At 43.6% G+C, this 24,440-nt stretch overlaps 1 protein-coding gene, 2 long non-coding RNA genes, 4 other non-coding genes and 1 pseudogene across 8 annotated transcripts; 4 read left to right on the top strand and 4 right to left on the bottom strand.

Moving 5' to 3' along the window:
- Nucleotides 1–374: 374 nt before the first annotated feature.
- Nucleotides 375–11,546, bottom strand: LOC130210898 (uncharacterized). 2 transcript variants are annotated; one of them, XR_008834876.1, is made up of 8 exons: nucleotides 11,532–11,546; nucleotides 4,925–5,113; nucleotides 3,501–3,631; nucleotides 2,873–2,967; nucleotides 2,130–2,224; nucleotides 1,330–1,453; nucleotides 1,004–1,154; nucleotides 375–553 (listed from the first exon to the last, which is right to left on the bottom strand). It is a non-coding gene; the product is annotated as an uncharacterized LOC130210898 (long non-coding RNA). The 2 variants fall into 2 exon arrangements; XR_008834877.1 differs by lacking the exons at nucleotides 4,925–5,113; nucleotides 11,532–11,546 and adding an exon at nucleotides 3,728–3,860.
- On the bottom strand, nucleotides 2,384–2,526 carry LOC130211442 (small nucleolar RNA SNORD15). The gene has a single exon (XR_008835069.1). It is a non-coding gene; the product is annotated as a small nucleolar RNA SNORD15 (small nucleolar RNA).
- Nucleotides 3,219–3,363, bottom strand: LOC130211439 (small nucleolar RNA SNORD15). Its single transcript, XR_008835066.1, has one exon. It is a non-coding gene; the product is annotated as a small nucleolar RNA SNORD15 (small nucleolar RNA).
- LOC130211419 (U2 spliceosomal RNA) lies at nucleotides 9,491–9,668 on the top strand (annotated as a pseudogene).
- A 1,763-nt stretch (nucleotides 11,547–13,309) lies between the features above and the next one.
- LOC130211313 (uncharacterized) lies at nucleotides 13,310–17,733 on the top strand. The gene is made up of 2 exons (XM_056442053.1): nucleotides 13,310–13,405; nucleotides 15,720–17,733. The coding sequence occupies exons 1-2, from the start codon at nucleotides 13,310–13,312 to the stop codon at nucleotides 17,655–17,657; spliced, it is 2,034 nt and encodes a 677-aa protein (XP_056298028.1). The 3' UTR covers nucleotides 17,658–17,733.
- Nucleotides 17,734–17,846: 113 nt separating this feature from the next.
- Nucleotides 17,847–18,033, top strand: LOC130211424 (U2 spliceosomal RNA). Its single transcript, XR_008835055.1, has one exon. It is a non-coding gene; the product is annotated as a U2 spliceosomal RNA (small nuclear RNA).
- A 279-nt stretch (nucleotides 18,034–18,312) lies between these two features.
- On the top strand, nucleotides 18,313–18,428 carry LOC130211432 (U5 spliceosomal RNA). Its single transcript, XR_008835059.1, has one exon. It is a non-coding gene; the product is annotated as a U5 spliceosomal RNA (small nuclear RNA).
- Nucleotides 18,429–18,548: 120 nt separating this feature from the next.
- On the bottom strand, nucleotides 18,549–22,848 carry LOC130211069 (uncharacterized). The gene is made up of 6 exons (XR_008834924.1): nucleotides 22,766–22,848; nucleotides 22,529–22,683; nucleotides 22,234–22,426; nucleotides 21,808–21,957; nucleotides 19,952–20,070; nucleotides 18,549–18,954 (listed from the first exon to the last, which is right to left on the bottom strand). It is a non-coding gene; the product is annotated as an uncharacterized LOC130211069 (long non-coding RNA).
- Between the last annotated feature and the right edge of the window lie 1,592 nt (nucleotides 22,849–24,440).

The following is a 24,440-nucleotide window of genomic DNA, read 5'->3' as shown; positions in this document are numbered from 1 at the left end:
AATTGACCCGGGAACATCATCTCTGTTATATAAACCTGCAGGGGGGGTTGCAAATACATGACCTTTTTTTAGTATTTTTTTTTACGTTGATTACACTAAATAAGGTAAGCAGAAGAAGTTTTATACAGAAAATGTACTTAGAAGTATTTTTCCTAGATTTTCAAACTTTGAAACGGGTCAATTTGACCCGCAACATAACAGGAGGGTTAAGTCATTTTATAAAGACCAATTGTTGCAGTGGGGAAAAACCAAAACACCAAACCTCCTATACAAACTAGTTTGAATAAATAAAGGCTAAAAATCACTTTTTCATACACGTTTTTATGACGAATGACTGAATATGGAGAAGAGACGAAATAATCGCAAGAGACCACAACAGTAAAATTGGCATTTTATAAAAAGTTTTCATTCCATTGATCAAAAAAACTAAAACAACCCCTCACCCTTCCAAACAGAGCTTGGAAGAGCTTTCAAATAAACTGTGAAACGTCTGTTTCAAAGTCGACGAAGAGGAGCCTTCGGCTAGGCCGGAGGACTCATCTGGACTGCTCGTCTAAACAGGAGAGAGGAGGAGACACGAGATGAGCGTTTGAAAGACAGATGATACCAACGTTTCAGGTTAAACGTGTGCGGGCGGTTTCCATTTTGATGAGAATCACAGTCACATGCAGCACCAACTGTCAAGATGACTAAAAAGCTTGAATACAGCAGCTCATCATCTGTTAACCTCTTACTCCTTTAGTGTGTTAACCTCTTACTCTGTAACATCTGGCCACAGGGACCAAAGCTGAAATTTAGCCTTAGCTAACGTTAACACATTTACCCATGGGTTGATTAATGTGTACGGTCCCTGTACAAATAAATAAATGAAATTTTAAAAAATGAAATCATCTTTAGCGGGAAAGATCGCCCTGGATTAAAACAGCCGTTTTGAGGGAAAGTGCTTTCAGCCCATTTATCCACAAATTACAATCATTCTACATTGGGGAACGTGAGGGCTTACTGAAAGAGGAGCTGTCGATCTCAACCGGCAGCTCGGCCAGGTGGACCTTGAAGCGGTCCCTCACGTCGCTCAGCGTGTTGGCCTCGTCGGTCTCGGCCGACACAAAGGTTACTGCTAGGCCTTTTGTGCCAAAGCGACCGGCACGGGCAACCTGACGGGTGCAGAAAAGGGCCAGAGTGAGTGGAACACCAAATAAATAATTGCACAATAACGTAAAGTGGGCCACAATATACAACAGTAAAAAACTTTTAAATCAACTTCACAGAATGCAAACACTCAACGAAGAACAAAAAAGTGGTGACGGTATATTCATCTGCAGTTCTCACCCTGTGCAAATCGGTCAGAATCTTCCGCCATGTCGTAGTTGAAGACGACGTTGACCCGCTCGATGTCGATCCCAGTCTGTCTGCGAGCTCGCTTTTTTCACTACTGGCAGATTCTCCTCACTCGCTACAGTGGGCAGAGAAATAAAAATCAATGATTCAACACAAGGCCTACAAACACTGTTGCTTTCTACCTAGTGCCCACATAAACACCACTTTCTGTTGTGAATGTATTAGATAGTTTATGCAGAACAATGTCATACTTGCAGCTTCTGACATGCAGGTTTATCTCCCTACATTTGTGTTGTCAGTTAATTTTATTTTGAGCCAAATATATTATCCATGAATATGAAAACTAACATGTAGTTGGTCTGCTTATGGACATCAGTGCTTTCTCACATTTTAAAAAGAAGCACTATCTTTTATCAGGGTTGCAGGTAGATTTAGTTATCCGTGTGGTCTACATCACTATTCAGGGTTATTATCTAAACAACTTCCAGTAATTACGGGCTTGTTCGTAAACCTGCTTTTAGCATCTTTTAAAATCTCAGTTATCGATCGGTGCTCGACAGACTGGCAAAGTAACATTTCTGATATGTTTTGAAGTACAGGATTATTAAAGCCGGACCCCTGCAGCGAAGAGATCCCGACAATCTTGCCAACGTTTGTTGTTGTATGCAACACATTTTAACTGCTGATATGTTTAAAAAAAGGGCTGCCTGTCATGTATAAAATAAAAAACAGCTTTATGGATAAAGGAAGAGTTGATGGTTAACATGTCAAGTCAAGAAAGCACTGCTTACCTACGCACAGCCAGGCCTCCCAGCAGCTTGTAGCGCAGAGACTCTGCCTGAGCGATGGCACAAAGACCACGGGTGGCAACCTTCTCGGCATACAGCTTAGAGAGGGGACATGAAAAAGATAATCGGTGAAACAACCTGAATGCTGGCATTGTAAGGCAAATACATTCATGTTTTCTAGACTTAACATGCCTATAAGAAAAGATAACGACTCCAGAGATGTTATTTTATACACGCGTTTGTCCTGACACTTTGACCCTTCTCAGACAAATGCCTCGCTCGGTATCTTCATGTGAAGAGGACTCCCTGATCTGAGGAACTGGAGCAGAACCACAGAACGTGGCCCTGAACCAGTAACCCCCAGAACCGGAGTCCCATTTCCGTCTCGTCATCACTGAAGTGAGGCCATTTAAGATTTGAAAACATTTGCAGCTGCATCATTTCTCAATATAAACTGCAGGTGTTGTAATATTTTACTACAGTAACAATCTATTACAGTGTGTTGTACAGTTATCAACTTTTGTCCAAGCATTAGCTGGACGAGCAAAAGAAGGTCACAATTTAACAGTGCCTTGTCATCCGGAACATTTTGATAAGATTTGGATGCAATCAATTTCCAATACTTTCATTGATATCCATGTACGTACTAAACCACAATACATTGGTCTAAACTAGAGGCATTACCACTGTTCTGCATTCATGTATTTTAGTGAGCACTTTACTTCATATTATTTGTATATTCTTACCTCCACGCTGCCCTCAGGGAAACCAAACCGCTTCTGGACCACAGCGGTCAGCTCTCTGATCCGAACGGCCCTTCTCTCCCAGAACATTCTGGGTCCTAAAGAGTTCAACACATGTACTGGATTTAGTTTTATCACATGCTACAATGGATGCTAAACTAAAATGCATTCGGACAATTATTAAAATCTAATTTTACAGAATAATGGTCCTTGAATAATTTGTACAACCACCTCAGGTACTAACCCATGTAGAGTTTAGCCTTCACCTTTTGGTTCAAATGGACAGCAGTGATTTGTAGCCAATTTTAACACCTAGATTACATTCAGCAGACAATTGTGCTGCTTCAACCCTTCTCAGACAAATGCCTGTGTCTTCAACTAAAAAGGACTCCCTGCTCTGAGGAACTGGAGCAGAACCACAGAACGTGAATCTGAGCCAGAAAACCCCCAGAACCAGAACCCTATTCCGACTCGTCATCGTTTCTTCACTGAAGGGATACTGAACAAACACAATCTGTACAATAGTCTCTGCCATCTGATGTGAAATCTGCTTGATGGTGTTAAATGTTATGGTCTCAACTTATGTATACGTCTGTGTTTATTGCACAAATGAAAAGGGCTGGACACTCACCTTGTCGCCAGGATGATGATCTCAGTCCTGGTTGGGGTCACACGCACCTCCACACCAGAGTAGCCATCCTCCGCAAGCTCACGGGTCAGGAACTCGTTCAGCTCGGCTTTGAAGATACCGTCTGCGACGAACTGAGGAGAGAGGAGTAAAGCTGTAAAGCTGACTGAGCGAAACATGGGACTTGACATTCACTGCATTAGGTCCCACGTATGTTATTTTATACACACGTTTGTCCTGACACTTTGACCCTTCTCAGACAAATGTATCTTCATGTGAAGAGGACTCCCTGATCTGAGGAACTGGAGCAGAACGTGGCCCTGAACCAGTAACCCCCAGAACCGGAGTCCCATTTCTGTCTCTTCCTAGTATCATCACTGAAGGGAGGTCATTTAAGATTTGTAAACATTTGCAGCTGCATCATTTCTCAATATAAACTGCAGGTGTTGTAATATTTTACTACAGTAACAATGGTTCCTGACCCACTCAAAGCATTACATCTCATGTTTCGCTGTCCTCAGACAAAGAACTATACAATGGTGTTTGATGCATCACTCTAAATAAATGGAAACCAACCACACTATTGATGTTTCTAGTGAGTTAGTTTTGGGTTAGATCCAGTGAACGCAGTAAAAACACAAACTATAGGGAAGCTCCACTGAGCACAAATTCCATATTTAAAATATTGAATTAATACAAATACAAGAGCTGTGAGTATCACAGAAAGAGGCCCAGAAACAGGGTTATCGCATGTCAAGTTTTGGAATTGTAACGTGTATATTTAAAATAACTAATTAAACATCATGACTTGTAAGTTTTGCAGTACTCTAAGGCAACTCAACAGTTTCAGCCGAATACGATGTTGCCGACACTCGTGAACAGTCATTTAATATTAACTAATGTTCACCACCCTTTGTAGCCAATAAACGTTTCCATTACATGTACACAGCGTCATTGTATACATTACGTGTGGTTTTCTAAACTTGATACCGGTGTATTTAGTGTAAAGTTCGCCAACTTTAATTCGATCGCCGTTCATTTGGCTATGAAGCTAATGTTCAAGCTACTGCACATTTTAAAACAAACTCCCCTCAAGTGGACTCGCGCAGAGATATTTCAGAGGGCTTGAAAGTCTGATAAAATCAGTGATAAATACACAACCCAGGAGGGTTTTACATGAGGTACGTGACTCGTGTCTGCGGGTAGCGGGTTGTAACTCGGAGCCGGCCCCGGTGGAGAGCCATGCTGGCGAGCCAAATGAGGACGCGGCGTCGGCGCCATCTGGATTAATCCTGTCCGGAGAATCCGTTTACAAGTTCGACTGACACCGGGACGAACACGTAACGGTTGCATCCTGACATATATGAAGCCATTTGTATGTCAAATGTTTGTCTGTGAGAGTAACATGGGGATAAACCAGCGCTAACCTTCTTCTTCTTGGAGATTTGCACCGCCATCTTCCGAAAGGCCGTTGACAGGAAAGGACCCCGGGAGGACACGGAGATGTATTTATACCAAAACGACCAACTTCCGGTGATGCCTTGCTCAGGCTGCTACTGGGACTTGTAGTTTTGTTAAACGATGCAAGCTGCCTGATTTCTTTATCTTTCTTTAGCCTAAAATTACAAACAAAGGACAACTTTAATAAAAGGAAGAAAATATGCATCCAACTAGTTAGTTCCCACGTGGGTAACGAAATAGGAATACTGTGACATATAACTGTTTGAGCTACAACTCACCAGCAGCAGATTATTATTGGGATACTACGCAGTCATGTTCGTCATAATGTTAATAGCATCTATGCTAATGACATATATGTTGCTAGTTTTAAATACTAAAACAACCCTGAAGCAATTAGAGACAAAATAACATAAATATTAATAGAATGATTACATATGTCACAATACGAAACTACAACTTTGCATACTATTTGGAGGTAGTCATCTTGGTATTCAAGTTACAAGACACACGTCCATGTAACACTCCGCCCCCTCCCCACGATCAGGTGCTGTGCATGTCTGCTGCCAGCATGAAGAGGACACTCTCAACACCTGCAAGGCAACAGGCCCAGACAACATCCCTGGTCGTGTGTTGAAGGACTGCGCAGAGGAGCTTAAGGATGTCTTCACGGATGTCTTCAACACTTCTCTGAGACAAGCTGCCGTTCCATCGTGCTTCAAGGCCACCGCCATAAACCTGTGCAAAAGCAACCCACACCGTCCTTCATTGACTATCGTCCAGTGGCACTTACCCCCATAATAATGAAGTGCTTTGAACGGCTATCCATGACACACATCAAATGCATTCTCCCCCCCCCACCCTGGATCCTTTTCAGTTTGCATAGCATGCCAAACGGTCCATTGAGGATGCAATCTGCTCTGCTCTCCATCCAGCCCTCACACACCTGGACACTAAGGACTATATGTGAGAATGCTGTTCATTGACTTTAGTTCAGCGTTCAACACCATCATCCCACAACAACTTGTCTGCAAACTTGACCAGGGGCTCAACACCTCGCTGTGTAACTGGCTGCTGGACGTCCTGAGTGAGAGGCCACAAGCAGTACGGGTCGGCAACAACACCTCGAGCAGCATCACACTGACCACAGGGGCCCCTCAGGGCTGTGCTCAGTCCACTGCTGTTCAACTTGTTGACCCACGACTGTAAAACCATCTCAAGCACCAATCACATGGTCAAGTTTGCAGACTACACCACTCTGGTCGGTCTCATCACCAAGGATGATAAGACCGTCTGTACAGGAAGGAGGTCAGCCTTCTAACCACATGGTGCGGAGACAACAACCTCCTTCTCAACAACAGCAAGACCAAGGAGATTGTTGTTGACTTCCGGAGAGGCCACACTGAACACCCACGGTGCTATCATCGAGAGAGTGAGCAGCACCGGATTTCTGGGGGTGGACATCAGCGAGGACCTCTCGTAGACAGCCAACACCACATTACTGCTGAAGATAGCCCAGAGGCGCCTCTCCTCCGCAAGCTGAGGAAGGCAAGAGCTCCTCCTCCCATCATGTGCACCTTCTACCGTGGCACCATTGAAAGCCTCCGGATGGAATTATACACAGTATTAATGGCATTGGACACAATAACTTGTGGTTCTTCTGCCTGTTGTGCTCCCTCAGTACATAGTTGTCTGTTTACTCATGTAGACTATTGTGATGTGCTTTTTCATTTATTTTATGAATTCATGTATTATTTGTTTTCATAACGATTTCTATATGAATAGATTATTTATTATAAAGGATTCTGGAATCTAATAATTAATATATATAATATATAATATTAAAATGTGCTGAAGGTTTGCTTGAAAACCACTGTTGGTCTCTAAAACGTTTTAACTCAAGGCAAATTTATTTTTGGATCAGAATATAATATCACTACATCCAGCTAGCTATAACACAGTTCCAGATGACGTCATTTTGCACACGGTCAAGCACATGCGAGACATCGCTGCTGTTTGAGCAGGAACACCTCACCAATTATCATTTTATGATGACAACCTGCACTAAGTTAATTTTGACTTAATACCTCAACATATTTAATGGGAACAATAGAGCGTACTTTATTAAGACAACAACTGTCAGGAAGCAAGTATACACTATAGTGTTCGACTCTTTATCGTGTTTCACCGCAGCACCTCTGTGTTGATAGCGCTAGCCAGCTATAAGTTAATGATAACTGCGAGCTAGCCCGTCTCAATACAATGTCTTGTTTTTATGCTACATTTTTAATTCTGCGGAGAAAAAACTGAGTCGTATCAAACGTGTATTCTTCGGGCTGTCATGCTCGCCTCAGTTTAACGTTGGTGTAGACTTTCAGCCGCTTTTTCGGCTGGTTAACGGTACTTCAGGACGAGTCCATCTTTGCTTCTATACAGTATTATAAAACAAGGTCATCCAGCGCATTACACGAACAAACCACTGCAGTTGTTACATTGGAAGCCACTTGACATAGTTGACCGACAATGTCAGTTTGATCAGATTACATTTGGTGCCGTGTGAACGAGTTAGTCCGCACTTTTACATATTTACATCTTATTCTGCTATTTCAGCGTTTTAAAACTTCATTCAGGACTATAAATGACCTCTAGAATTCACTAGGAAGCTAACGGTACACATTTGGACGCTGGCCTCTTCGTCATTATGCGTCCTGAACAGGCACGTGCACAGACATTTTGGGTGGCAGGTGCTCAAACCTAAAAAAAAGGGCACCCATTGCCAAAAACAAAATTCTGACAGAGTTGAAGCATAAGCAGCATTACACCAATGATGCTGTCCTCGACCTGCATTTCCTCTGGGCAGGATTAGACAGCTAGCTTACATTTTCTTTATGAATAAAGTTGAATTATTATATGGCAACAACAGTAGGCTACAAGTGTTCTGATTGGATAATGGGCCGTCATGCCAGCCACGTATTGCCCTCCTCGCTGGTCTGATACGGATGCGTATTGCCCTCTGACCTCATTTTCAAAATGAGCGATATTGATAGACATCAACAGCCAAGAGGAAATTCAGAAGCAGCGAAAATGTGTTTTTGAAAGTGATGAAGAGGAGAAACTATAGTTTGGATCACTTGTGTTGTTACTTTACTGTAAATTAAAACTATTTTAGCTGAACCGTGTTGTCTGTTGTAAGACTGGAACAGCCAAAACAAAGAGATAAAACAATGAGGCACAAGGATAGCATGACACCGAGAGCTAGCATTGTTAGAATAGTTTAGCTCCTATTTTCTGGCTGTGAATTCTCGTGACATTTATAAACATACTTTCAAAATGGTCTAAACATCATTTATACAACACAAAAAAGATTATCTCTCTCTCTCACTCAAACATGACGTCAGTAAACAGCTGCAAGGCTTTGAAATCATGGATTTCTGAGTTTGTGTGGTTTTTTTTTAGGAACAGACGTCGACCAGTTATGACGTCATGTTTTCAGCAGCGCTAATGTTGTGGTTGATTTATCACAAAACAACGTTAGGGGACAAACACCGTCATGACCTGTGTGTGTGGGTGAGCGTCGCGGAGCACGTCGGGGCAAAATTCTCAGAAGAACTCAAATAAATGCCCCGTCGGATATCAAATCACATTTGGGGAGAGTTTATGACAGAGAGAGAGTAACTTTTATTCTTAAATACTGATGAATGAAAAAAAATTGTCTCCAGCAAAAAGGGCACTTTTCTCATCCAGGGCAAATGGGCTGGTGCTTGAGCACCACTAGGGCTCTATCTGTGCACGTGCCTGGTCCTGAATGTTTATATTCTGCTTTGTATGATCCGGGAACTCAAATAAGAGTGGACTGCACTGCTGGGTTTTCTTCCTTAACTTTGTGAGAGGCTGAAGACGGTGAAATGTGCCGTGAGCTCTGCTCTCCACCAGAGACAGAGACAGAGCTCCAGTTGTTGTCGTTCAGGGAGTTTTGAAGCGTAGTTACATCACTTTTCCCCCTCCTCACAACTTCGTGACATGACGTTTAAGAAACGACTTACTTTTATAAACATCAACTCTCAAGTGTCACGCATTGAGCGTGAGACTCACGCATTTCGGTCTTAACTCACGCACTCCCACCACACATCGTATTTCTCACGCTGAAAAAAACCTCTCGGCTATTTAATGTTTGAATGCAGGGGTGCTCAATACGCAGAGCTCCGACGCCGGTCTGCGCGCATCGGGACGGAGCAAAGAAAAAGTCCTGTCATATAAATCCCAACGTGTCTACAAGTCGGGAATTATATTGATCGTGTTTCTACTTCCTATTGGACGACAGCGTACCACGTGTCCGGAAATAAACAAGAAGACAAAGCTGCGAACTCGAGTATGTAGTAAATATCGCAAAGGAAACAACTCCACTGGTACATTCTTACTATTGTACATTGTTCCTGTTTCATATGGCGATACAAAGAGTTGCAGGTCAGTTCCAGACCCATCAGTGAGATTGACTGTGTGTAGCATTGGGTCCTCCTCTGCTGCTGTGTCATGTTATCGCTTCTCGGCCTTTTGGCTAAGATCAAGTGTAGTATCTGTTCTTATCAGTTTAATATCTGATACGTCCCCTACCCGGGGACCATATATTAAATTGATTTATGGAATAGGGGCTTGCTCCGTCCACTCCACGCATCGACCTGGTATTGCAGTACCTCCAGGAACGGTGCACCCGCTAAATGTGTCTAAAACAATATAATTAAAACTACCACCAGGTCCCTCTGAGTTACATGACCTCGTCTTGCATACAGATTTTGATATGTGATGTTCAGATTCTCTATCTCTTTAAGTATGTGATGTAAGTTGCTGTTATAGACGTTTAACTGGTGAGACAGACATAGAGTATAATGTAATACATTGCTGCACTTCTCTCCAGATTTGAGGATACATGGAAAACATTAATTAATTTAATTACATTGATTACATCTGTTGTTAAACTTCATAATACTCATTTCCCAAGAGGGAACAATCTGACAGCTCTTGTGTGTGGTCTTGCATACAAAGTTAAGTAATATAAGATATATCAGTTATTATTTAGCTGTTAGCCAAACACAGAAACATACACTATATAACCAGTTGTCAATTCATCGCTAAACCTAAAGCAGTCTAATACAACAGACCTGCAATAAATCCTTCATGATCCTGTTCAGTCTATTGTAGAACTGTATTCTTTATATTTGCTGAACAACCAGCGTTGTTCATACTCCAGACCAGTAGATGTCAGTAGCGCACCAGCAGTGAACAAAGAAACAGGAAGTGGTTGTAATGTGAGCGAAGCAGAGAATGTGATTTTATTCTTTCCTTTGAATTTAAAATGTCGATCAAACTACTTTTAACAGCAGTTTTATTGAGCATAGTCTTATCTGACCTCACTGTTGAACTGTTACTCATTTGTTGAAGATGAATAGATAAAGCTGGCGATTTTAGGTTGGCTTTTGATATGTAAATACAGCATTGCATGGTGGGAAATTTGACCATAATGTCTCAAGTAAAATGTAAATAATCGTTGTCAACCATGTGTCCAAGTGTCCAGGAAAACAAAGTGCCGAGTGTGCCAAGACCTCCAGCGATCTACTGCAGTTTGTTTGTGAGCAGATCGCTAAATTCGGATTTCTTCTTACTTAGTATTCATTTTGTTGCAGCTCAACTTGTGATTGGTCGTCTACAGTCGCAGGGCTCTCAAGTCTCACGCATTGAGCGTGAGACTCACGCATTTCGGTCTTATCTCACGCACTCCCGCCACACATCGAATTCCTCACGCTGAAAAAACCTCTCGGCTATTTAATGCTTGAATGCAGGGGTGCTCAATACGCCGATCGATTGTTCCGCTGCAGAGCTCCGACGCCGGTCTGCGCGCATTGGGATGGAGCAAAAAAATTGTTACTAGCACCCCCCCCCCCGTCAACAACTTTTCTCGGAGTAGAAATAGTCACTAGCACCCCGTCCCCCCCGTCCCCCGTCAACAACTCTTTTCGGCTCGATGCCGGCGCGCGCAACGGTCAGCTGTATCGGGTGCTGATGGAAATCTCACGCTTGCCTGTCTTCAAAACTTGAGAGCCCTGCAGTCGAATCCGAAGATCTGATTGGAAGTCTACGGTCGATCTGACCAATCACAACGCTTAACTGTCTACAATCGCTGCGCACTTGACTGTAGACTTTGCACTACTGTAGACTCGAGCTCTTCTCAAATGTAGAAATCTCGACTGCATAATTTGTGGTAGTGGGGGACTGCGTTCGCGCTCTCCCCTGATTAAAATGTGAAAAAATAAATATTAAGGTTGGCTCTATGAAATTAAACCAAACGGTTAATAATCAAAAGGTCAGAATTTGACTGCTGTGAAGCAGTTAATGATTTTGGTGTGAAATAGTCTCTTGGTAAATTCAAATCAGTTCCTTCAATGTTATTATATACACTTCCATATATTAGTTTGCCTTTGCATTATATGTATTCACTGGTAAAATGTTTACTAAACTGTTGGGACAATTACGTAAACAGTGATGGTTATAAATACTGTGAAGAATACATGAATTCAGTCTCACCAGGAACACTGTAGTTCAGCGCGGCAGGAAACGGTAGATTCGGAACGCTAAATTCGGATTTCTTCCTACTTAGTATTCATTTTGTTGCAGCTCGACTTGTGATTGGTCGTCTACAGTCGAATCCAAAGATCTGATTGGAAGTCTACGGTCGATCTGACCAATCACAAAACGTTATTGTCTATAGTCGCTGCGCACTTGACTGTAGACTTTGCACTACTGCAGACTGAGCTCTGCGAATTTCTCAAATGTAGAAATCTCGACTGCATAATTTGTGGTAGTGGGGGACTGCGTTCGCGCTCTCCCCTGATTGTCATGTTGAATAAAAACCAAGCGATTCCCATGTGGAGATGGACACCGACAAGCTGCGCATTTCTGTTCGATGACTGTGTGAGATTGTGTGTGGTCTTTTGGAAGGTCTGAATCTGATTCTCCTCACTGTTATTTGCCCTTTGTTGTGGAGTAAATGTGTTCAGAAGATTCTTCCGTTATCAGCGTGCTCATATCGGCTTTCGATTGTTCGCAGGGCTGTGTTTGGAGAGGAACACCAATGAGTTGAAGTTAGTTTAGGACAGCTTTTCCATTTGGCTGAGCATCCACAGCATCCAATGCCTCATACAACTGCACCATGACAAGTGAGAACCGTCCCAGGAGGTTGTCTCTGGAAGCAAACCGTTGGGGGTCATCGCTTCTCGGCCTTTTGGCTAAGATCAAGTGGTGGAAGCAGAGAACTACTATATAGTGAGTTCGAACGGTGACGGGGCAATGGCCGCGTACGAGCAGCAGATTCCAAAGTTTGGGCTGAGTGTTCTTTGGCAAAGAAGTCATCATCGGACAACTGCACTTGAAGATCGAGGAGGTTTGCTGCATCCAGTGGAACCAGCAGGAGAAAAGTTTCGATGTAACCCTGTTTGACGATTGCACCTACAGAAGAGTGGCTGAAGACTGCAGAAGAGAAGCTGGGGTGAGCCCGTTATCCTGCTACACGGTTGTAAATCTCGACAGACCGAACTTCAGACTCGTGTCAGTACACATGTACAACCCTTTTGTTGCTGATGAAGCCCTGTTCACTTTTTTGGGCCAGTATGGCGATGTGGTGACAACAGCTCGGCACATTAAGGACCCCCTTGGATTCTGGACCGGGCGGCGTCAGTTTCAGGTGCTGCTGCATGAAGACCCGAATGGACCAGATGGCCTAGCACACCCCCCTGCTGTTTTTAGCCTTGGGGGAGATCGTGGATACCTCTTCTACCCGCGCCAACCAGCTTTTTGCAGGAAATGCAGGCAGTCCGGCCATAACGATGCAGGCTGCGCTGGAGATCGCTGCCGTTTCTGTGGGCAGACTGGACACTCAGCCAAGGACTGCACGGTGCAAAAAACTTGCCATGGATGCGGTGAGTCCGACCACCTGTTCCGGAGCTGTCCTGGTCGGAAGAGAACATTTGCAGAGGTTGCCAAACCTACTGGTGTCCTTCATGGAGAAGTGGTGGAAAAAGCAGGGCATTCCCAGGAGAGCCCAGCACAAAGGGGAGCAGGTGCGATAATTTCAGAGAGAGGAGTTGGTACAGTGCTGCGTGTAGAGATCGAAGCAGATGTGGGGACACAAGTACCTACCGACGGCGTGGGGGAGGGGTTTCCCTTGCCCACACCTGTAGTATTTTCCTCCTCATCAAAGCCAGGGGCACGGAAGGTCTCGCAGGTTTTCGGAGACGGCAACCCAACGGAGAACGGAAAGAATGAGGAGGGGGCATGTAGCAAAAAATCCAAGAAGGAAAGCAAGGATGGGCAGGGCAAAAAGGGAGGGTTTGAGGGTGGGACTGAAGACGGGGCAGGGCGGCAAAGGAGAGCTGCTGACGAAGCAGAAGGTGGAGGCCCAGGTGAAAAGGTTGGGGAGGGTTTAGGACAATTTATGGGGGACGCAGTTGCCATGCTAACTGCAGGATTGGGACTAGAGTTTGACCTCCCTGCGGGCCTGCTCATGCTGGAATCCCCTTTGGGAGAAGATGCATATGATGGGCCCAGAAGACCATCTAATTCCCCCAACACAGTGCCATTTTCCTGGGCTGAAGAGATGGATAGGGACGCATTTTGCTCTTAAGAGTCCTGGATTTTGATTTAGAACTCTTTTTTTTCTGTATTATGGGTTCAGTAAAAGTTCTGTCTTTAAATGCAAGAGGAATGAGGGACTCAGTGAAAAGAAGGGTTGTCTATGATTTTGTGAACTCGCGTCATGCTGCAATTTGTTTTTGCAAGGGTAGGGTGGAAAGGGACATCAGGAAGTGGGGGAAGCATGCTGCCCTGGGAAGATGGAAAGGAGGGTTAGGGTGGAGATGGGGGAGTCCTTAAGGTGCGGGACAATAGTGTTGTGCTGTTTCTTTAGGGCGTTAAGAACATCATTCGTACAGGTTTCTCTGTGGGTGTGCAGATACTTGTAATTGTATGTATTTTTCAATGCATTGTGTGGGGTATTCGTGAAAATGGAAAGTTGTAAATGTGTATACATTTTGATTTGTGTAAAGAATTTTCATAATAAAAAAATAATAAAAAATAAATAAAAAATCTGTTCTTTAACCTTTAACCTTTTCAACCATCAATGTTAGAAGTGTGAAGTCAGTGATTAGAGCTCAGACTGTTTTATCCTTTCTTAATTCCTTCAAGTCAGATGTGTTTTTGATTCAAGAATGTGGCTTGCCATTTCTAACCCACTACAGGAAGTGGGAAAAATTATGGCCACAAACTTCCATATGGAGTGGATCAAATGAAAACAGAAACGATGGAGTGGCCATTTTATTAAAAAATCCCCTTATCCAGGTGAAGGGCAGCACCGTGGTGAGAGATGGCCGGGCAATTTTAGCACACCTGTCTTTTATGGGAAAGGATTTTAAGCTCCTAAATATTTATGGTTTTAACGACAAAAATGACAGGTATGACCTTTTAGAAGACCTGCAGGTCCACATGTTAGGTAGGGCACCCTTAGTTATAGGAGGAGATTTTAACTGCATTCTTAATAGAAACGATAGAAAAGGAGTAGGGGAAGACTATAAAGTGGACAAAACATCGGTTTTATTACAGAATATATGCAAGGATTTTAGGATGACGGACTGTTTTAAAACCTTGCATCCCAGAGAGGAGGGCTTCACCTGGTCCAGTGGTGATGGTACCAGAGCCTCTCGAATAGACCTTTTTTTAACACGAGATTGCCCACCAATTGATGCTAGATTGTCACCTGTCTTCTTTTCGGACCACGCTATGCTTTCATGCACCCTCTCACTGTCCCCGGGTGTGACAGCAGGAAGTGGTCTGTGGAAACTCAACTGCTCCCTTTTAGAAAACAAGGATTTAGTTAGTCAGTTCAGGGAGCAGTACCAAGAGTGGCAGACCCTTCAAGACCTATACGAGACACGTGCACACTGGTGGGAAATGGTTAAAAGGAGGACCCAGACTTTCTTTAGACAGGCAGGGAAGAAGAAAAAAGATAGGGACGACAGACGCATGTTGGGCCTGCAGAAGCGACTACAGAGATATTTTAAAGTAAACCAACAGGGCATGGATTTTAATGAGGAAATAAATGAAATAAAAGCGGAGATGTTGTCTTTAGCTGAAAAAAAAAGCAAGGGTATAATTATAAGAAGCAAGGAAAGGGATTTAGAAGAAGGGGAAAAGTGCACCAGGTACTTCTTCAAGAAAATTTTAAACAAAGGGGGAGGCCTCTCGAGATTAAAAAAAGAGAATGGTGAAGTGGCAGAAACAACTGACGATATAATGTCCACAATAGAAGTTTTTTATTCAGAACTTTACAAAGAAAAGCCTGTAGAAGGAGAGGCCATAAAAGACGTTTTAAAGTATATGGAAAAAAAGATTGAGAACAGTGAGTTTTTAACAAAAGATTTTACCCCAGTTGAGCTCAACAACGGTGTGAACAGTTTTAAAACACGGAAGTCTCCGGGAGAGGATGGGCTTCCGTGGGAATTTTATCTGACCTTTTGGGATATTTTAAACCCAGACTTACTCACTGTTTTTACGGACTTTGAAAGACTAGACCGACTCCCTGACAGCTTTAGATCAGGGATAGTTACTCTACTCCACAAGGACAAAACGGACCTAAAGAACTGGAGACCGATCACTCTTCTAAACTGCGACTGTAAACTTTTTAGCAAACTTTTAGCAGCACGGATATCTGTGTTTTTAAAGGAGCTAATCCACCCGGATCAAGCCTGTGCCGTACCGGGGAGGAAGATCACGGACAGCCTCGTACTGATCCGAGACACCATCTGTTATGCGAGAGACAGAAACATCCGGCTAGTAGTCCTAAATTTAGATTTTGAGAAAGCCTTTGATCGGGTCTCGCACCAGTACCTCTTTGAGGTGCTGAAAAAGGTGGGTTTCCCAGAAAGGATGATAACTTGGGTGGGACTGCTGTATCGGGGAATCACCAGCAAATTCCTTGCTAACGGGCATCTGACTAACGCAGTTCAAATAAACTGCGGTGTCCGTCAGGGTTGCCCGTTATCTGCCCTCCTCTACGTTATAGGTATCGAACCTCTGGCACAGGCTTTTAGACAAGACAAACTGATCAGTGGGATTACAATACCAGGGAGCGGGGGACTGAAATCCAAGTGCATTTTTTACATGGATGATATAAATATTTTATGCACTGATCTTTTATCCATCAACAGGACGCTTGACTTGACTGACTGGTACGGACGGGCCTCTGGGTCAAAGCTCAACCGCAACAAGACCCAAGCTCAATTTTATGGACCGTGGAAGGCGACTGACAGGACAGGACTCCCCTTGACTGTGACCCAGACTGACCAGAGAATACTTGGGGTCAAATTCGACAGGGAGGGGGGTGGGAAAACAAACTGGCCTGACGTGGTAGGGAAAGTTAGGCAGAGACTGGGATACTGGACACTTAGAGGACTGACGCTTGAAGGGAAGGTTTTAATTATCAAATCTGTGATTTTACCCTTGCTTTTACTCATCAGTTCTGTTTTTATCCCACCGAAGAAAGTGCTTTTAGACTTGGAACGAGCCATCTTTTATTTCCTGTGGGGGTCCAAGTGGGAGCGCCTGAGAAGAAGCGAAATGAAAAAAACAAAGGAAAAAGGAGGAAAAGGAGTGCCGGACCTGCTGCTTTTTCTAGGAAGCAGATATACCGCACTACACATCATGGCTGCAACAGCCCCATCCAGAAACCAAAAGACTGCAGACATGACAAGGTTCTGGATGGGGTCGTACCTCCAAAGTTTAAAACTAATACCCAGAGATCTGAGGAAACCGACATCCTTTAACCTGCCACCAGCCTATGCTTTTATTCAGATGTTTTTAAAGAAATATGAACTTGAGAAGGAGGACTTAGAGACCCTTACTAATCACCGCTGTCTCATTTCTGTTGTGCAGGAGAGGGAACCAGTGAGCCCAGTGCGCGGGCTTGCCTTTGGAGAGCCATCAATGGTATGGCGCAACGTGAACCATTCTGCTCTTCCAAACAGACTCCGGGACCTGTCATGGATGGTGGCTCACGAGATCCTCCCAGTCAGGGCCGTAATGCACTCCCGGGGCATGTCTGCGAGCTCTACCTGTCCCCGACCAGGTTGTGGAGCCCCAGAGTCGGTGAGGCATCTGCTCTGGGAGTGCAGTGCTGCTGTAGACCAGTGGGCAAAGGCCGGCTCCTTACAATTCCCGTACTTGCCAGCAAGGGAGGTCCTGACAGCACAGCTGGTCCTGTATGGGGTGAGCCAGTCCACTCAAATTCCAGCTCAGGACATTGCCAAACAGCGGCTCACCCTAGTCGCCATTACAGATGCAATGTGGACCGCCAGAAACTTGCTGGTAAGAAGACACATGCAGATCCCCCCCGTGGCTGTGATCCAAATGGCCGCAGCGACGGTCCAACTGGCCGGAGCTGCAGGCGACAGGCCAAGGACGCAGCCACAAAGAAGAATCGCCTCTGTGCCCATTCGGACGAAGGAGCCGGAGCCACACATACAGAGGTCAAAGCAGCAACGGCCTGACCCTCCGGGAGAGGCAGGTGGGAAGGAGCATCGGGTGAGGATCTCCTCTGAGCACCAAGACGGGAACCCGAGAGACCAGTTCTGTTTGGAGGAGCAAAATGAGTTGCCCGGGTAGGGACCCACCCCCCGCTCCTGCTCAACAGAAATGTTATAGCGTGTACCTTTTAATGTATGTATTTCTAGGTGAAATTCTTAATTTAAAAAAAACTGTCCCTAACTGCTAAAATACAAATGTATATGTTTTAAAACACTATTTATTGTATATTTATTAATTGTATCGTGAAAAGAAATTGAAATCCTTTGTATGAGTATCAATAAATTTTTTCGAAAGAAAAAAATCTGTTCTTATCAGTTTAATATCTGATATATCCTCTATATGAGGATAACTTATTAAGCAGATTTTTAGCAATGGGAGATGAAAAAGGAGCTTGCTTCATTCACTCCACGCATTGACCCGGTATTGCAGTATTGCTGGGAACGGTGCACCCTTCAAAAACATTGTTGTAAACAAAAATCCCTGTATACTTCTTACTGATTCCCCCTCTAATGAAAGGAAAACAAATCGTCAAATTGGACGATATCGCCCTATGTAACATGTTGGAATGTCCTCTTCATCATATGAAAATGGGTGTGGCTGTGGGAATACCTTCTTTAAACATGTTAGTGGGTGTGGCTTGGGATCTGGAACACGGCACGTCATCCGAGGCTCACCATGAGATATCGGAGTGGGACAACTAGGTTACCTTCTGCTCTTGGCAGGAGGGCGGTACTTACTTTGGTTTCTCTTCATAACGCACAAGTCTTTCGCCTTTTACTAAAGACTTCCGTGGAGAGGAACACCAATGAGTTGAACTTATTTTTGTCAGGCTCTGCCGTTAGGCCGAGCCTTGTGCATTTGTGAAAAGAACGAAAAACAGTGCTTGGGTTAGTGCGCTGAGCCACTGCTATGCCTGATTGAAAGAACTGCAAGTGAGATGAGTCCTATGGTCGGCCTCTGAAATCAAACTGGCTTACCACAAACATAACAGGAATCGTTTGTAGTTACTTGTTGTCTGTTAAGTTCAACTTCACACTTTTCCTGTGTTGAGTCGTGGTAACTCGAGGTTTCAACAGCATTGGAAGAGTTGGGCAACCTTTTGACGACTGGGATGCTCCAGCGTCAGGTAGTACTGGTTTCACTTGAATCCGTCCTGGTTTCAACTGATGAGGCGTAATGGGGATGCTTGCATCATCATCATCATAATCATCATCGTCGTCATCTTGTGTTTCCGAGTCCGGTGTGCATTCTTCATCGGATGATAGACAGCTAAAGACCAACAACAAACCCCATGTGCTCTGTTCTGTGTTCCACTCACCTGTGATGGGTGTTGGTTATCATTTGTAACTCTTCTGAGGATTGATGCCAGAACAAACTGGAAGACATTTTGAATATATCGTACAAGTTTAAATACCACAGTTGTTCCTGTCAGAGCAATACAGAGATCTGGAATACATGAACATGCAAAAATGTCCCCTTTTATAGAGATAATTGTTGCCCATGTTTACACTTTTAAGTGTAACAGCTGGTGTATTGGAAAAGAACCTATAGCATTAAACCATAAGAGATCTTGTCAGTACCAATGAGGCAAAATAAAACACTTTAAAGTAATTTAAATGATATCCCACTCTTTAACTACTTAAACTTCACAATTTTGGAAATAGTTGATATAGCATCCTATGCTGTGAATTAAGGATTATTTGTCATAAGTGTTTCATTATAGAATGGTTTGTACATTTGAACACAGCAAATATACCGACCTAATACCCCAAGACGCACTTTGTACCAATCCACGAAATATCTTACCTCTGCATTCATAGCCACGCCACTTGAAGGAGGATACAGGTCCCAAACATTGAACATACTTGTCCAACGAGGATATTGTTGTGCACACCAGGTGATACTTTTGACACTGGTCCAATTTTTTTTTGACATTTGATTAAAAAAAGAACAAAAGAGACTGGGTGGACCGTCATAATTACAGATGTAAAAGGGTTTTAAAAAGATCCTGAGGTAAAGATATCTATCAAACTTCATGGAGGTTTAAGATATTCCATAGAGTTTGTACAATGTCATCTGACTCCAGAGATGAATGAAAGGCAGAATAGTGTTTAGAGTAGTTCACACAGTTATAGAATGTCAATTCTGACTGTCTAGTGTCCTCATATATCACTGCCCCTATATACCATATGAGGTGGTTACACACACACACAGTAGTTACAGAAGGTTGATTCTGAATGTCTCTTGTCCTCATATAACCCTGTCCATCCAAACCATATGAGGAGACTACACACACATACACACACACATGAACAGGATTTAATGTTTTGTTCACATATAATGTAATTAAACTTAAGTTTAGACTTGCTTACCTCTTCAACCCTGTTGAGGAGACCAAGTTGTGTGAATGTTGGATTCAGGCCATCCACAGAGGTCTCAAGCTGGTCAGTTTCGTCCCTCTGAGCAGACTCAATCAGCTCACTGTTATCATCTGGAGCAGAAAAGGGGTAGAAAGAGACAGTAAATAGGATGTGGAACTGTACCATCAAGTGTTGTAATAGATGATCATCTCAGGGAATCATTAGCGTGAGAGGTCCTCCGCTCCGACTAAGTCAGTGCTCGGGCCCTTATCAAGAGGCTCTGGAATCCTTCTTTGAAAAGGCCCAAAAAATCCACTGCAGTGACTAAATGTGCACCCTTTGTGGTGGTCATGAAAATAAATGAACACCAACATGTTTCAAGTGTTTGTGTCGGTCGGTCGGTCTGGTCCCCCCCCCCTGAAGCTGTAAACCTAGGGGAAACACTGACACCCATTTGTAGTAAGTGAGGTAAAGAAAAATTTATTCTGAGATAAATCGTGATTCTCTTTTGAAAGAATGACAACGCGCAGAAACTAAATTGTCAACGTTATGATCTCCTGTAATAAACCTGTGACCCCGGGATGTCCGTTCCTCACCGCTGTCCCTGAACGCAACAGACGTAATACATTTGCATTACTTGATTACACTCTAAACAAGCCTAAATACTAGCAGCGTTTTTGTGAGGGCTGCTGAGGTTGAGCAGTCGAATATGGATACAATCTTACACCGTGTTTCTGACCCCTAGGCTTACAACTTCAGGGGGGAGGGACCGACAAACACAAACCAGTGTTTCCCATACCATTATAACAGGGTGGCCCCCCTGAAATTGTATCTATCGTGCCAGATTACAACAGGAGTAATTTAAGGGTCTACATATTTTTCCCAGAGGGCCACATGAGGAACAGAAAATATTGTGGAGGTCCAGGCCAATCGCCTAATAGGGCGGTGCAGTCACGTGGGTCTGATGTTCCTTATGCCGAGGAGCAATACTCTGGATGCAGCTGTCAGTTAATCTTACAACTCTAAAACTCTTGTCGTACAAACCCTGTCTCCGGCGACAGAAAGTGACATGCCAAATTCAAATTACAGTTAACACTTTCCGACGTAATTCCAGAGGATTCGGAATGCTAAGAAGCGGAGCGTTTCAGTGGTATGCGGTACATTACGGTAATCGTAAGACATTTGGCGAGCTTGCCTGTGAGGGGAGGGGTGGAAGTGAGCAGAGAGCAAGCTGGAATCGCAGCCTGATACGTCGGCAGAAAGCATGGCACACGTTCCCGAAGCACAATGACGGCAACAGAGCAGCATCTACGTTTCTTAATGCTTATTTATTGCTCAGCGCTCCTTTAAGCGTTGTGTGTGCGCTCTTCTGCAGCAGAAGGCATTACAGCGGTCTTTACGTAAAGTCGGAGGACACCGTGTGTATCTGCCGTGTTCTGCTCCAGGAGAGTGACACACACCGCCTCAAAGAGTCCTGAGCAATAAATAAGCATTGAGAAACATAAATGCTGGTCTGATGCCATCATCTTGCTTCGGGAAACTCAAGTCGGGAATGGAGAAGCGTTACAGCGGTCTTTACCATAACTTATAAGTATAATAATTATAATACTCGGCGGGCCGGATTAAAAGGCCCAACGGCTGTATACGCAAAGTTTGGAAATGTAACCCTCCATTTGATATATCTCTGCAATTTATTACCAATATTGAATACAAAAAAAGATAAATTAACTAAATTAAACTGTTTTTTAATTATGAAGAATCAGATAGTCACAGTGAGAAAAAAATTAATCATGTGTAGAAAGATGTTGGCGGAGGAATTTACACCCGTAATATGTAGCGTAAAACATAAAACTACAAATATGACTTACCTTTTCATATCTTTTGAGCAGACTCGTTGATGCACCTGGAGATCTCTTTTCTTGCCTCTTACTTGTTGAAACCTTTTGAGTACACTGAGAAGGCTCGGCTGTAGATGGACCCTCACCGTGCTCCCCGTCCGAAGACTTTCCTTTAGATTTCTGAAGATATTAACAATAAACACCAATCCAACGGGATCAAGTCAAAAATGAATAATCAATACAGCAGAAACTTTTATATTTGTAGGTAGCAACATTTCTTTTTTCACTTCTTCAACCAACAATGTCAATAACCGTTTTAATATTGTCAAAGATAATTGTAAATTAATGTAAAATCAAAGCTACTTGGACATCATGAAGCATTATTCATGTATGTGACATATCATATGGTATAAGCATTTCCTTTAGAAAGAACTTTTAAAGTAACATTTTGACTACCTTGCATCTCCACGGTCAATCCGAGTCACCATAATTATAGGTGACCTCCTCTCCTTGACTGATGTCTGGTGTTGCAAACAAACACAGATGGGGCTTCCCTTGTATGTTTAGGTACTTCATCTTGGCATTGGGGTTGACATTATTATCGTTCACAAGTCTTCCAAGCGACCCATCCTCTTTTGCTGCATCAAAACTACAAAAACAAAAGTATATCAGTTTCATAAGAGTAAATATATAAAATAAAGGCAATGTGGCATTGCATTTGGATTAGACGAAGCATTGACACAATACGCACCACCATAGTTTTCCATTAAAATGGAACTCGAACATGAACACCTTCAGGCAGTCGTGAGTGTCTCCATTCACATTCTTGCTGGCTTATTAGTTCACCTCTATATTCAAACAGAAATTCTCCCCCTTCAAATAGAGCAGAGGTGAAGATGCCACGACCTATTCCATACACAGAGAAAAAACATTTGTTAAGTTTATTCCTACTTTAATCATGATTACAAAATTAGAACATTCAACTTACCTTTGAAGGCATTGATGTATTTGATGTCAAGTCCCACTTTGTCCCCTCCAGTATCAATGTAAAAGTTTGCATCAGCCTTTGGATTTAGGCGTCTTCGTCGGTGCATATTCTCTTGCTGAAATGACCAAAGAAGATGGTTGTTGTCAGGATTATTATCTTCAATTATAGAACATGCATATCTTCATTTATAGAACATGTATGATCAGAACATATTCTATAGCCATTTAAACCAGTAATAAACTTGGATAAAATAAGAAAATGAATAACTGCTCCATTCACATTTTTATTTGACACTGCTTCACAGGTTTACATATTAAGAATATCTTTAGACTATCTAAGATTAACTGTAGAAGTAAGGTAAGCCCCTTGCTTTGTTTGTTTCTTCCAAACCTGTCTACATACTGCAGGGCTCTCAAGTTTTGAAGACAGGCAAGCGTGAGATTTCCATCAGCACCCGATACAGCTGACCGTTGCGCGCGCCGGCATCGAGCCGAAAAGAGTTGTTGACGGGGGGGGGGGTGCTAGTAACAATTGTTTTGCTCCATCCTAATGCGCGCAGACCGGCGTCGGAGCTCTGCAGCGGAACAATCGATCGGCGTATTGAGCACCCCTGCATTCAAGCATTAAATAGCCGAGAGGTTTTTTCAGCGTGAGGAATTCGATGTGTGGCGGGAGTGCGTGAGATAAGACCGAAATGCGTGAGTCTCACGCTCAATGCGTGAGACTTGAGAGCCCTGATACTGCTAATCATCCTCTCTGCAGGCCCAGAATAAACATACCATCAACATTAGCTTTGTGCTAGCAGCTCAGGGAGCAAGCTGCAGGTGATTCAGTCAAGACTGGTGAGGAGATGTGTGATGTAAGCTACAATGGCATGCTAACGTCAACCTTTTGCCTTGTTTCAAGCCACATAGTATGTTCACTAGCAAGCTAACGTCAGCAAACGAGCGCTCGCTAACGGCAGCAAGCTAACACGCCATGTGGCTCGACACAGGCCGTGACAATGATAAAGCAAGAGATAACACGAGATAAACCACCACGTGAATCGACTGTCCTGAACCACAGGGCCTGCTAGCATAGCTCACCTCACACTCATCTCCTTCAGTCTTCACCACCTGGAGCGAGCTCCGCTTTATACTTACACATATAAATGGTGTGTATTCAGGTGAAAAGTTCGGACATACCATATCCACCAACACACAGACACACACACACACACACACACACACACACACACACACACAGACACGCACACACTTCGTGCTGCGTGCATAGACAGTGAGAGGAGGAAACAGTGATTTTTCAGCAAAAGCAGCAGTCAGTCAGCAGCCCCTTGATAAGAAGCGTGTGTAGCACAGACAAGACGTTGATATCGTTAGAGAGGTGAGACTCTTCCGAACGTTGGGATGTGACCGTCGTCCTCGTGGGGTTTCGGGACGTGAGCTTTACGGCAGTTTGGAAAAGTGGTACCGTCGGCTTTCTTGAAGAAAACGGTGGTCTGATTTAACATGGAGTCCAATGGAGCAGTTGGCTGCGTTCACGCCGCTCTCAGGCTCACAGGAGCAAATGTGTAAATCTGTTGGATTCCACAGACACACGTCTACGACCGGCACAAGATTCCCCACGTTTACGTCCTAAAAGGGATGCGCTCAGAGCGAAAATTGGGACTGAAAGG

The sequence above is a fragment of the Pseudoliparis swirei genome, chromosome 20 (genome assembly GCF_029220125.1).
Source record: "Pseudoliparis swirei isolate HS2019 ecotype Mariana Trench chromosome 20, NWPU_hadal_v1, whole genome shotgun sequence".
NCBI lineage: Eukaryota > Metazoa > Chordata > Actinopteri > Perciformes > Liparidae > Pseudoliparis > Pseudoliparis swirei.
Note: the sequence above shows the minus strand (reverse complement) of the source record. Positions and strands in the feature narration are given on the sequence as shown.